The sequence below is a fragment of the Hyperolius riggenbachi genome, chromosome 5 (assembly GCF_040937935.1).
Source record: "Hyperolius riggenbachi isolate aHypRig1 chromosome 5, aHypRig1.pri, whole genome shotgun sequence".
NCBI classification, from domain to species: Eukaryota; Metazoa; Chordata; class Amphibia; order Anura; family Hyperoliidae; genus Hyperolius; species Hyperolius riggenbachi.
The window spans coordinates 321,392,605-321,406,493 of NC_090650.1; the positions used below are offsets into that span (position 1 = coordinate 321,392,605).

The 13,889-nt window shown below is 42.6% G+C and overlaps 1 protein-coding gene across 1 annotated transcript in view; it reads right to left on the minus strand.

Annotated features, from left to right (window-relative positions):
• The window catches only part of TMEM241 (transmembrane protein 241), a 174,599-nt gene that overhangs the window by 39,334 nt on the left and 121,376 nt on the right, over positions 1 to 13,889 (minus strand). The window contains exon 14 of the mRNA XM_068237258.1: positions 7,656 to 7,720. Coding sequence (XP_068093359.1) covers positions 7,656 to 7,720 — 65 coding nt within the window. The remainder of the gene's footprint in view (positions 1 to 7,655; positions 7,721 to 13,889) is intronic.

The window sequence follows — 13,889 nt, forward strand, 5'->3', positions numbered from 1 at the left end:
TGGCAAGATCATAAATTCCGTTTTGTCCAGATTTAGTTTCAGGAATCTAGTGGACATCCAGGAGGAGATGGCTGATAGGCAGAAGGAGACCTTGTCCATGGTAGGGGTGGATAGGTCAGGGGTGTGAAGTCACAGTACAATATAATGGTTTCAGGTTTGTGAAGGAATGTTAGTTGCTGACAGCACCTTACCTTTGGTTTGAAACCAACATGTGTCAGTTCAATCAAATAGTTTTTTGCCAATGGACAGGAGCTGGTAAGTTCTCCCCAACCAAGAAGCAAGCCAGCTATGTGAGATTTTCAGATCTATCATGTAGTAGAGCTGGTAACAGGGTCCAGCAACCCCATTATATATTCACTACTTTGTCTTGATGCCTTGGTCTGGCAGGAAAATCTCGTCCTAATCATTCAATATGTCATTATCAGTTGAAAACTAAATCTTAACTGGTTCCCTTTGGTCTGACCATGAGGTGTGGGGCTCAGGCTTTAGGGTGCTAGCATGAACAGTTGGAAAATAAAGTAATATTGTATTGACTAACTGCCAAAAAGAGGTTATAAATAGCAGCCTAAATTGAAAACATAGTCAGTATATAGGAAAGTAAAACTTCAGTTAAAGGGAAACTGAAGCAAGAGACATATGGAAGATGCCTTATTTATTTCCTTTTAAACAATACCAGTTGCCTGGCAGTCCTGCGGATCTATTTGGCTGCAGTAGTGTCTGAATCGCACACAAGTATTAGAGACAGAGGACCAGTAGTACAGGCTATCTTTCTTACTCACTTCAAGTTACCTTTAACTATTCTGCATTATGTAGACAGACAGTCTATAGCTGTATTAATAAAACCATTGTGGTCTTTGTTATTTAAAAAAAATGTCACTTGTATTTTGCTTTTAAAGTTAAAGGGGCACTATGGCGAAAAATTGTAAAATGTAAGATATGTGAAAACATAGACAAATAAGAAGTACTTTTTTCCAGAGTAAAATGAACCATAAATTACTTTTCTCCTTTGTTGCAGTCACTTACAGCAGGTAGTAGAAATCTGACAGAACCGACAGGTTTTGGGCTAGTCCATCTCTTCATAGGGGATTCTCAGCATGGCTTTTATTCTTTATAAAGATATTCCCTAAAAAGGATTTAAACAATGATGCTGGCCAGTTTCCCTGCTCGCTACACAGTTTTTTGGCAGTTCGATGGAGCAACTTCCATTCACTAAGTGCTTTTGAAAATAAATAATTCCCTGAGAATCCCCCATGAAGAGATGGACTAGTCCAAAACCTGTCGGTTCTGTCATATTTCTACTACTTACTTAAGTGCCAGCAACATAGGAGAAAAGTAATTTATAGCTCATTTTACTTTTCTTGCCATAGTGCCCCTTTAAGGATTTCCCATAATTCTTGGTGTTGTTAGGGCCAGTTTACACTGCAGTGTGCACAACTCCATAGCAAGGAGTTACAGCCAGATGACATTGCAGATACAGCTTGCCAAATACACAAATCCAAAAACAGTGTTCCAGATGGGTCCCATTTACTGCCACTGCCCAAAGTTTTTGCACTTTTTTTATCCAAATATGGCATCCTTATCCAAAAACTAATCCAATCACTTGAAAGTACTACCTTAAAGAGACACTGAAGCGAAAAAAAAATTATGATATTATGATTTGTATGTGCAGTACAGCTAAGAAATAAAACATTAAGATCAGATACATCAGTCTAATTGTTTCCAATACAGGAAGAGTTGAGAAACTCCAGTTGTTCTCTCTATGCAAACAAGCCATTAAGCTCTCCGACTAAGTTAGTCGTGGAGAGGGCTGTTATCTGACTTTTATTATCTCAACTGTAAGTGAACTGTTTACTTTTTCTCTGCTAGAGGAGAGGTCATTACTTCACAGACTGCTCTGAAAGAATCATTTTGAATGCTGAGTGTTGTGTAATCTGCACATATTATAGAATAATGCAATGTTAGAAAAAACACTATATACCTGAAAATAAAAGTATGAGAATATTTTCTTTGCTGCTAATCTTCTAGTAATTATTCATAGTACACAACCAATTCATTATATCATATATTTTTTTTCGCTTCAGTGTCTCTTTAATGTAGTGATGGGTCCTTCAACTTGGGCTTTCACACCAACAGGCTACAGATACTTGTAAAATGTACATGACAACTGTCATCAGCTCTGAACACACCACACATGCCAATGTCCTGCTCATGCTAAGTTTACAATTAACTGCACCTTTTTTATAAGTATTTGGGGACAGAACTGAATAAGCTGAGGACCAGCTCATCCATGCTGGGGTTCATGTATAAAATGTCATTCCAGTAAGAGCCAGTGAAATCACTACCATACAGATGTAAGGTTAATAGGCAGGGAGCTGGTTTGCTGACTACCTTCTAACATCTATGCCAGCTAAAGAAAACACAGATGTAACAACACTGCCTACCCATTCTACATGACCCTGAGAGTGCTGTGGTGTTTTCTGCACAATCATCAGAACTTTGCTTTCAAACACTCCCTAACATTCCAAGTGGTTATACACTGAATTGCTGTCAACCTTACCTCATAACTACACAAAATACATTCCCACCAGCACACAAATAAAATAGCTTATCTACAGTGATTAAGGTGCAAATTCTCGTATGACTTTGTCCAGAAGTTCACCCTCCTAGATTTTTCATAGTATATAAAAATTAGACCATGCCATTGCTTACACATATTTGATGCAGCTGTTATAAAAAGTTTTCCTTCAGAATAGTAAGTCACATGACCCAGACGTGCATAAAGTATGCAGAGTGGGAGTTTCTTTCTCTGAGAGGAGCCATAATTTCACCCCACCCCTCCCTCTGCTCCATCCTGTAGAACACAGAAAGGAGGCAGGCACTTTTCTCTGACTTTACAGGAAAGGTATGGCTGGTGTCTACCCTCCTAGCTACACCTACACTACCTATTCTTGTTAATGATAGAAAAGGAGAGGCCACTTGGACAGCTCATAGACTTCTATCAGTCCAGCAAAAACAGTCCAGACATTGCAAATCAAGCCAGCTAAGTAATAAAGTAAATAATACAGAAACGGTTTAGGTGCAAAGCAGAAAACTTTGTTTGCTGTGAATTACTGTAGGATATATTCCACACAATAAAAATTAAACAAGCCTGAACTAGGGCTTTACGTACATCCAGAGTTTGTGGAGGATGGGGTCAGTGTACACTTACTATTGATGATGCCTTTCATTTTTACACCCACGATTTTAAAAAATAGGACTAACATCGCCCTTCCATAGATTATCTTCCTGGCATCTTAATTCCCCCAAAAATCTTGATATCATTCATCATTAAGAACATGTTCTTTTGCTTCTGTGGCACCTGCCCCTCAGTGGGAGGTAGGCAGGCCCTGTCTCCTTCCCGAATGTCCCCAACCCACTGCCCTCTAGATTGTAAACGTGCAAGGGCAGGGCCCTCCTCCTAGTGTCTCTTATTCTAATTTATCATATGAACACGTATCAGTACTGGTGATGTCTCAAACCACACATCCCCATTTTGCATCTCTGCATGCCTCGGCAACTCAACTTTATTGGGCGCCTCTGGTCACCCAGATTTACCTTCTTTGCTGAAAATTGCGCCTTAGCAGCGGGGGTAGGGTAAGGTTAGGAGGGGGGTGGTTAAGTGTTGGAGTGGTTAAGCGTTAGGCATAGATAGATTGGATCTTAAGATTAGGCATCGGTCGAGGGAGGTCTTGGGGTTAGGCATCAGTAGAGGGAGGTCTTAGGGTTAGGCATTGGTAGAGGGAGGGTCTTAAGGTTAGGCATCAGTAGTAGGAGGTCTTGAGGTTAGGCATTGGTAGAGGGAGGTCTTGGGGTTAGGCATCGGTAGAGGGAGGTCTTAGGGTTAGGCATCAGTAGAGGGAGGTCTTGGAGTTAGGCATCAGTAGAGGGAAGTCTTAGGGTTAGGCATCAGTAGAGGAAAGTCTTAAGGTTAGGCATTGGTAGAGGGAGGTCTTAAGGTTAGACATCAGTAGAGAGAGGTCTTGAGGTTAGGCATCAGTAGAGGGATGTTTCAAGTTTAGGCATCGGTAGAGGGAGGTCTTGGGGTTAGGCATCAGTAGAGGGAGGTCTTAGGGTTAGGCATTGACAGAGAGAAGTATTAGGGTTAGGCATCGGTAAAGGGAGGTCTTAGGGTTTGGCATCGGTAGAGGGAGGTCTTAGGGTTAGGCATTGGCAGAGAGAAGTATTAGGGTTAGGCATCGGTAGAGGGAGGTCTTAGGGTTTGGCATCGGTAGAGGGAGGTCTTAGGGTTAGGCATTGGCAGAAAGAAGTATTAGGGTTAGGCATTGGTAGGTCTTAGGGTTTGGCATCGGTAGAGGGAGGTCTTAGGGTTAGGTACCGGTAGAGGGAGGTCTTAGGGTTTGGCATCGGTAGAGGGAGGTCTTAGGGTTAGGCATTGGTAGAGGGAGGTCTTAGGGTTAGGTATAACTAGAGGGAGGGTTAGGCACCGTTAGAGGGATGTCTTAGGGTTGGGCATCATTAGAGGGAGGTCTTAGGATTAGTCATCAGTAGAGGGAGGTCTTAGGGTTAGGCATCAGTAGAGGGAGGGTTCAGTGTGAGAGTAGGGTCAGGTTAAGACACAGTAAAATATTGGTGAAGATTACTGATATTTTAATATTGGAATTAAGTAGTAGAATAGCCACAATTTACAGACATTCTACTAGCGGCAATCCTCTGCACCATTTTTCCAGGCGCCTTTTTTACATGTATGGATAATAACACCCTGCATTTCTAACACAGGGCTACCGATTTGATGCTACCTTTACCCTTAAATAAAGCAGCATTGAAAGAAGAATCTTTTAACTAATTAAGACCCTTTCTGGCAGTCCAGTATAGGTAAGGAAAGCAGCAGTGATGAGTTGCTATCATTTTTACCCTATATTTCTCCATATTCTTTATGAAAAGTAGCTAGATTCAGTGGCATAGCAATAGGGAATGCAGAGGTTGCGACTGCACCGGGGCCCCTGGACCAGAGGGTCCTCCTTCATCCATCTTATTAGCTTTTCATTGGTGTTATGCTGGTAATGAACACCTCTATATGTGCATTGAATAGTGGTAATCCTTAAACTGTTTCCATACGCTAAATACACCTCTCTGACATGGCAGCTGTCCTTGGTAGGTTTTGGGGCTTCAACAGAGCACTTGGGGCCCTGTGCAGGACTCAAACTGGGGCCCCAAGCTCCTTTGTTAGGCCACTGGCTAGACTTCACTATATTATGTGAGCATAGGATGTAGTATCCAAAGTCACATAATACAGCATAATATTTTTCCCTTTCTGGTGAAAAATGACTTTTGCAGATCAGGATCCCGGCATACTATGTGTGACCTCTGTAATGTTTCTTTTTTTCCCCTTCATTGAGCTTCATGCCTGGGAAGGAAGCCAAGTTACAATTCATGTAGATTAGAGTAGATCAGAGAAGCAGGATAGTGTTGCTGCAAGTGAGAGAGGCCGAGGAGAGCGCCGGGGTCTGCGGAGTGCGAGACGGCTTCTCTCCATTCATCAATGCGTATATTTATTTGCCAGCACATATTTCTACTCTACAATATCTCAGCCATATGCACAGAACTCTCCAGATGGAGCAGATTCTTTACATAGATATTTGTACACACATTTCTAGACCGTGTCATTCTACTGTGGCCATATTCTCTCGTGTATACTCATGCTGTTATGATAACCATAATGCTTTTCCTATGCTGTGCCCTCATGCAGCAGTACAGCAAAAGGATGGGAGCCAAGCAGCATATAGAGCCAACTGGGCTACTTGAGGTTTGCTTGAATGCATTTTATACAATTACATTTTTAGTTGTAGAACTCTTCGTAATGCACAAAGTTTGGATACTAAGTTTTGTAAGCTTATATATGATATAACTGAACTGGGGATGGGCTTTAACAAATGTTACTGTAGCAATGCTCAAACCCACAGGTTGCAGTAATAGCGAAACTCGCGGTACACTGCTGGGTGCAGTACCGGTAATATTGCCAGGTGGCAATATTAATGCTGCTTACAGCATAAGGCCCAAAATTTCTCTGACAACGTTAAGAAGCAGGTTTAGTACAGTAAATACTCATTAAAGACACTATAAATTCAAAAACTAACTTGTTATATTGTTTTCTCCTAAAAACGTATGACTTTTTTTTCTAACCCTCAGAGACCAGGTGTGCGCCAACTTCCAGCACTGAGCCCTGCCCCTTGCGGACAAGTGCTGTGGTGCTTCTGTGGTACTCTTTATGTCCGATACAGAGATCACCATGGTAGTCGGCTGTAAGGAGGCGGGGCCAAGCACTGGAAGTTGGCGCACACACTGTCTTGGAGGGCGAGTTACAAAAAAAACACAAGTGATGTCATAACGTTTTAGAAGAATCCTCTATCATTTATATAAAGAAAGGGTAAAGATTAGTGCATTGATGATCACAGAACCTCCCTTGGTGTGAGAGCTACTGTGAGGTTCCTGTTGGGAACTGTGCAGCAGTCCTTCTGACAGCATTGATGACTGGTTCAGAAGCAATTACACATATCTCCAAAAGGCCCAACACAATCGTGCTATATCTAGAAAGGAATGGGCTGATCCAGAGGAGAAGACATTCCTTTATTACCCTCCGTGGCCCAGCCTATATGTCATTTCTTAACTCAGATACTGTACATTAGCATCTTATTTCTCTGGATGAATCTGACATTGCTATGCAAATGGATGATTAGCCTCTACTCATTTCGCTGTTTGTGCAAATGATTAACATGATTATCCTGCAATTCTGTCTCCTTGAGAAACCATGATTTTGAAGTTCACTGCTAGGGATGAGCAAGCACAGTGTGCGAGAAGCAAACCTGTAACCGCTGGTGTCACAGCAGGGAGAGGTCATTTAAAAGGACCACTATCGCGAAAAAAGTACTCAGTTAAAATCTGATAGAACCAACAGGTTTTGGCCCAGTCCATCTTCTCATGGGGGATGCTCAGGGTTTTATTTGTTTTCAACAGCATTTCCTGAACAGCAGTTTAACTGCCAAAATAGTAATATAATAGCCAGCCTCCCTACTCACTTGTCAGTTAGACTTTGCAGCTGCTGTTCAGGAAATGCTGTTAAAAAAAAGAAAATCCTGACAATCCTCCATGAGGAGATGGACTGGCCCAAAACTGGTTCTGTCAGATTTTAACTGCCTACTTTTTTCACGATAGTGGTCCTTTACCTGTGCAATGTCCTCTTGCCGTGGCGGACCACACTGTCTGCCAAGGCCCCCCATCTCCGACACCAGCGGGTACAGTTTTACTTCTCGCAAAACTGTGATCATTGTTATTCTCTGCTATACACAGTCTAATGGACATGCCCTTTGGACTGGTTGTAATCAGGACTTCAAATAGGATCCACCGTGGCTCAAACGTATTCATATACCTCATCATTCTGAAGTTATGACAGATATGAATGTATATACAATTTGCCATTGACTCCCACTGGAACATTTGCACTATAAACTGTATTTAATTGAATTTGTGCTTTTGCAAAATGTATGTATTGCATGTTAAAAAGGGGCTTAAAAGAACAATTTATGTAATCATTTCACATTTTCTAATACTTGACATTATAAAGAATAAGAAGAAAGGATTTGCAGAATCCGTAATCTTACCATATGGTCAGGGGAATGTCCAAGGATATTTCAAAAACAAAGAGCGACACAAGCGCTGTCAGACCCTTCAATGGGAAAAAAAGAAAGCATATGTTTTAGAAAAGTGTAAATTATTTCACAAGACAAATTGTATCTTTACTTAAACGGTGCCTGAAGCGAGGAAAAGACCTTACTTACCTCAGTAGGAAAAAGAAAAAGAGGTTACTTACCTCAGTAGGGGGAAGCCTTGAATAGATCACTGATTTTCCTTAGGGAGTACATATTCTTGTGGTGCCACAAAGTTTGGCGCGTGGAGAGCCGAATAATGCTAAACTCTGAGACGGCGTTAAATACTATTCCCCCTTCGAGTTGTCGCAACTCGGAGGGAGATGTAATTCGAGGTCTGGCAGCCGCCAGAGCCCCGAATTACCGCTATGCGGGTGCGCATCATAGCATTGCTGCTATGACGTCGCCCTGCTTCGGCACCGCGCGCCAAAACAACCTGCTTCATTCTTAGGCCCCTGTTCCTGCACTGGGACCCTTAGAAAATATTTGACAATAATGCTGAATATGGCGCTCACAGCCGTGCTCGCCTCTGTGTCCAAGCGTGGCCACACTGCGTATGTACAAAGTACGGCCGCACCTGCTCAATACAGTGCAAGAGTGGCTCCGTGCTACAGCGCAACCTACTGGTGCCTACGTAGTGCAACCGTGCTCATACACAGAGGGGAGCATGCCTGTGAAGAGGAAGAGGGTTCAGGCAAGAAGCAGATGGAGCATCCAGAGGCTTTTCTCTACAGTAAGGTGTAACTAACTTTTTTGTTGTTGTTGCATCAAACAATGAGGGTAAACATCATCAATTAACAAATGCATTGGTACAATACCTGATTTCAATCATTTTTCTGATCAGTTTTCTCATAGAAGTGAATGGAAATTGATCAGAAAAAAGATCAGAAAATCGATCGGAAAGTAAATCTGCCCAAAAAAAAAAACTCATCGAGTATTCCCAGCATATGAAACAGCTTTGTACGATTCTAATCCAGTCATGTCTGAAGAAGAAACAACGTGTCAAAAGCTTGCAAGGAAATCTTGTACAGTTTAGGCATCACCTTACTTTTGTTAGTTTGTCTTCGGATTTACTCCATGACCAACACCGGACCACATACATCTGAGTGTGGCATTCTAGGTATGCTACATACCATTAGCAGCAGTGGCATTAAAGCTAGAAATAAAGGTAGTCCCCGGTTAACGAACGACATAGGGACTGTAGGTTCGTTCTTAAAGTGAACCTCCAGACTAAAAATCGACTCAGCAGCACTGAAAAGGCCTGGTATTTGTTTAACAGTTTCACAGCATCAGAACTTTGTTTCTCTTATACAAGCCTCATTTTTAGCTGCACAGAAGAAAACTGCCCAGGCATTTTTCCCCTGATGCTGTGCAAAGCATGATGGGATTTCTGATGTTGTTCTTGTTCTGCTGTTTTGGTGCAATTTTTTTTTTTTAACATTTCGAATTTGAAATTGAAGCCTTGCGCATGCAGCTGGGAGGGGTGATCAGGACACAGGACAGTTGGAACTGTGTCTCCTGCTCCCTGTCACCTACTTTCAACCAAAAAGATGGCTGCCCCCATGACAAAGATGGCAGCCCCCATGAATCACAAACATTTGCCTGTTCTTTTAAAACAGGGAGGGTAAGAGATTATCTTACCTATCTATTCTAATTAACATAACTAATGTAACTTAATGACAGTATGTTTGTTTAGGCTAAAGTTCCCCTTTAACCTAAATCTGTTCTTAAGTTGGAACACTGTGCCATCTCAGTCCCCTGTACCTCCTCTGTGCCCCCGTGCCTCCAGTGTCCCCCTCAGTGTCTCCTCTGCCCTTTGTACCTGTTTATACAAGTTTAAAGGCCTTTTTTTCTTAGATTTTTTTTTTAAATCAATTTTCTCAAAAACTACAAGTCCAATTTTAAAAAAAAAATTGACTTGTTCCCATGGAAACAAAGTATCCATGCCGTTCATATCAGCGGGTCGTTCGCAGGGCTGTGGAGCCGGAGTCGGAGTCGTGGAGTCGGGCAATTTTGGGTGCCTGGAGTCGGAGTCGGGAAAAAATGCACCGACTCCGACTCCTAATGAATTTGTAACTGTAATTAAAATAGAAAATATGATAAAATGTTCTATTTCTCAGATAATAGTCATTAAAAATAATGTATATATACAGTATATATACAGTATATATACAGTAATAGCTGTGCTTAGTCCACAAAAATGAAATAAACCAATCAAAATTAGTTACTTGTGCTGCTTCAATAAAGCAGTCCCTGTATTTTTAAGGTCAGATATACATATCTGATTGTGACTGTATATATGATGTGTACACAGGAATCTCTTATATATACTAAATAACATCTATGCTGTAAGAATAAAGCCTGATGTGTAGCCGTGTCACTAATAGAGATGGTCAACGAGATGGAAATAATTCTGCGTCGATTCTGATTTATGCAAATGTATGCACTCCCTTTGCTGATGAAATCAAATAATGTGATATGTTATTAAAATTTGGTTTGGTGACTACAAATTAAAGGGTAACTGAGACGGATGAAAAGTAAAGTTTTATACATACCTGGGGCTTCCTCCAGCCCCCTTCAGGCTAATCAGTCCCTCGCTGTCCTCCACCACCCGGATCTTCTGCTATGAGTCCTGGTAATTCAGCCAGTCAGCGCTGTCCGGCGCATGCCGCTCCCACAGCCAGGAACATTCTGCACCTGCGCAATAGTGCTGCACAGGTGTAGTATGCTCCTGGCGGCGGAGTGTGTGCATGCGCACTACGCCTGACTGGCTCAAGTACCTGGACTCATAGCAGAAGATCCAGGTGGTGGAGGAGGACAACGAGGGACTAATTATCCTGAAGGCGGCTGGAGGAAGCCCCAGGTATGTATAAAACTTTAATTTCATCTGTCTCAGGTTTACTTTGTTACACAGTAGTACTATACTCTACATATGCACTCCCCACAGAGCTGCAGGGAATCCACTGAGAATGCTGTGCACATTGAACACAGAGGTGTTGTCTGTTTACAATCTCCTCATTCCCCTGCAGAGTACCTGCACATCATTCTTACATGTACCCACACTTACATTGCCTAGGGCCTGATAGATGTTCTTTGTTCCGGTTTGTACCTTTTACAAGTACTCTTACCAAGGACTAGTTTTAGTCTAAAGGGAATAAATATATTAGTCTACATATCCTTCTCACAGTTGTCTTGTAAAATTCCTAAGCGTTGGCAGTTAAGAGACGAATTTCATGTTACATACTTTTAATCAACAAAATTGTAATATGCAAATTAGAGGAGTCGGAGTTGTGGAGTCGGAGGAATCCTAAACTGAGGAGTCGGAGTCGGAGTCGGTGGATTTTTGGACCGACTCCACAGCCCTGGTCGTTCGTAAGTCAGGAGTTCCTAAGTTGGGGACTACCTGTATATGCCAAGTGATGTAGAAATACAAGAATGGCTGGTTCATCATCAGCTGGCATTCTGACATGTGTGGCAGAAAGTTATACTGTACCCTGTTCCATCAGATCAAATTGTTGGCATCCTCCCAAACATCACAGGAGATTGGTGATGGTAACACAATAAACACATCCATGCCAATATTGACCCGTTCCAAATAACAAAGGTCTATGGGCACAATAAGGAAAGCGTGCAGTTCTGTAAATGGCATCCTGAGCTTTCTCTTTCCTGCAAGATCTCATGTATTAGCTTCCAGAGGAGTCACTCTTGGAAAAGAGGTGTTGCATGTCCTATATCACCTTTCAGATGGCAACATACTATAAATTGTAAATGAAGCAAAAATATAATGACCTTTGTCAGAACACACAAATAACCTAGGAGTGTGTTATGTTTATCTGTCAGGCATTCCTTAAAGGACCTCTGTCGCGAAAATCTTAACATTTTAAATACATATACAAATAAGAAGTATGTTTCTCCCAGAGTAAAATGAGCCATAAATTACTTTTCTCCTATGTTGCTGTCACATACAGTAAGTAGTAGAAATCTGACATTACCAACAGATTTTGGACTAGCCCATCTTCAAATGGGGGGGGGGGGGGGTATTTTTAAAAGCACTTAGTGAATAGCAGTTGCTTCGTTCAACTGCCAAAATAGTGTGCAGCGAGCAGGAAGGCTGGCCCGCATCTTTATATAAATCTTTTTCAGGGAATGTTGTTATAAAGAATAAAGGCCATGCTGAGAATCCCCTATGGAGAGGTGGACTAGCCCAAAATCTGTCGGTAATGTCAGATTTTTACTACTTACTGTAAGTGACAGCAACATAGAAGTTAATTTATGGCTCATTTTACTCTGCAAGAAATGAACTTTTTATTTGTATGTGTTTTAAATTTTAAGATTTTTGCGACAGTTCCTCTTTAACCTCCCTGCGCAGGAGGATTTCTCAGGACCTGCTGGGCCGATTTGCATAATTTTTTTCTGTACATGCAGCTAGCACTTTGCTAGCTACGTGTACTTCCCGATCGCCGCCGCTCCGCGCCAATTCGCCGCGCTGGCACCCCTCCAGACCCCTTGCGCAGCCTGGCCTATCAGCGCCAGGCAGCGCTGAAGGGTGGTTCGGGACTCCCCACGACGTCGATGACGACCGGGTAGCCCAGCAGTAAATCCCGTTCTGAATCGGAGGCGATCGCAGTAGGTAGGGGGATGCCGCTGCTCAGCGGCTATCATGTAGCTAGCGCTAGGCTAGCTACATGACTTAAAAAAAAATGAAAAAAAAAAATAGTGCTGCGCTGCCCCCTGGCGGTTCTAATTGACCGCCAGGGAGGTTAACGGACATATGAAGAGGGATATGGAGGCTGACATATTTATTTTCTTTTAAACAATACCAGTTGCCTAGCAGCTTTGTTGATCTCTATGGCTGTAGTAATGTCTGAATCACATATCTGAAGCAAGCATGCAACTTATCCTTAACTTAGTGTTGCTACCTAAGTGGACAGTTTGATTTCACAAAAGTGTGATAGACTTGGAGTTACATTGTGTTGTTTTAGGCTACTTTCCCACCAGGACGTTGCGTTTTAGGGGACGTTATGGTCGCATAACGTGCCCCTAACGCAACGCCTGGTGGTGCTGGATGTGGACGTCAGACTGAGCCGCGTTGTGCAGCTCACTCTGGCATCCGTGATGCCGTGATGCATACTGTTGGACGCATGCGGCATCACGTGGTCCCGCCAGCCAATCGCCGCACAGAGCGGCCGCTCCAGGAAGTAAACACTGCATGTCACACCGTGCAGTGAATATTAATTAGCCATGTGCCTGGCCGTTCTCCCCTCCTCCCCAACATTACTGAGCATGTGCAAGCAGTCTAACGCGGCTTAGCCGCGTATAAAGTACTGCATGCAGTACGTTCTCTTGAGGTGCAGCGTTACAATGTAACGCAACGTGGGCACTGTGAACAGCACATTGATTTTTCATTACTGTGCGGTGGGGGTGCGTTACAAGCTGCTCTAACGTGCGCCTGTAACGTCCCACTGTGAAAGCAGCCTAAAGGACAACTGTAGCAGGAGGTCTATGGAGGCTGCCATATTTATTTCCTGTTAAACAATACCAGTTGCCTGGCAGCCCTGCTCATTTTTTTGGCCGCACTAGTGTCTGAATTACACCAGAAACAAGCATGCAGCTAATAATGTCGGAGACACCTGATCTGCTGCATGCTTGTTTAGGATCTACAGCTAAAAGAATTACAGGCAGAGGATCAGCAGGATAGCCAGGTAACTGGTATTGCTCAAAAGGGAAATAATTATGGCAGCCTCCATAGCCCTCTTGTTACAGTTGTCCTTTCTCAATTGTTACCTTTATTTTTTTTTGAGCAGTGACTATATACATATATAAAATCGCATGTGTGTGTGTGTGTGTGTGTGTGTGTGTGTGTGTGTATGTGTGTGGCCATTACTTGATAACGCCTTGACCGATTTTAACAAAATTTGGTATACAGATCCCTTACTACCTGGAATGATATGTTCTGTGGGTCTCATGCTCCTCCCTCCCCGCCCTTGCACACCTGGGTGCAACAAAAAACGACCAATCAGATTTCACTCATTCATATCAATGGGAACATTTTAAAGGCTTCCATTCTCACAGTAATAAAGCTCCTAACTTGGCAAAGTTGGTCACTTGGTGACCGAGGTTAAAATTCAGGGAAAGTGGGTGGGTCATAAAATAGCCAATCAAATTTCAGCCATTCATTTTAAATGGGAA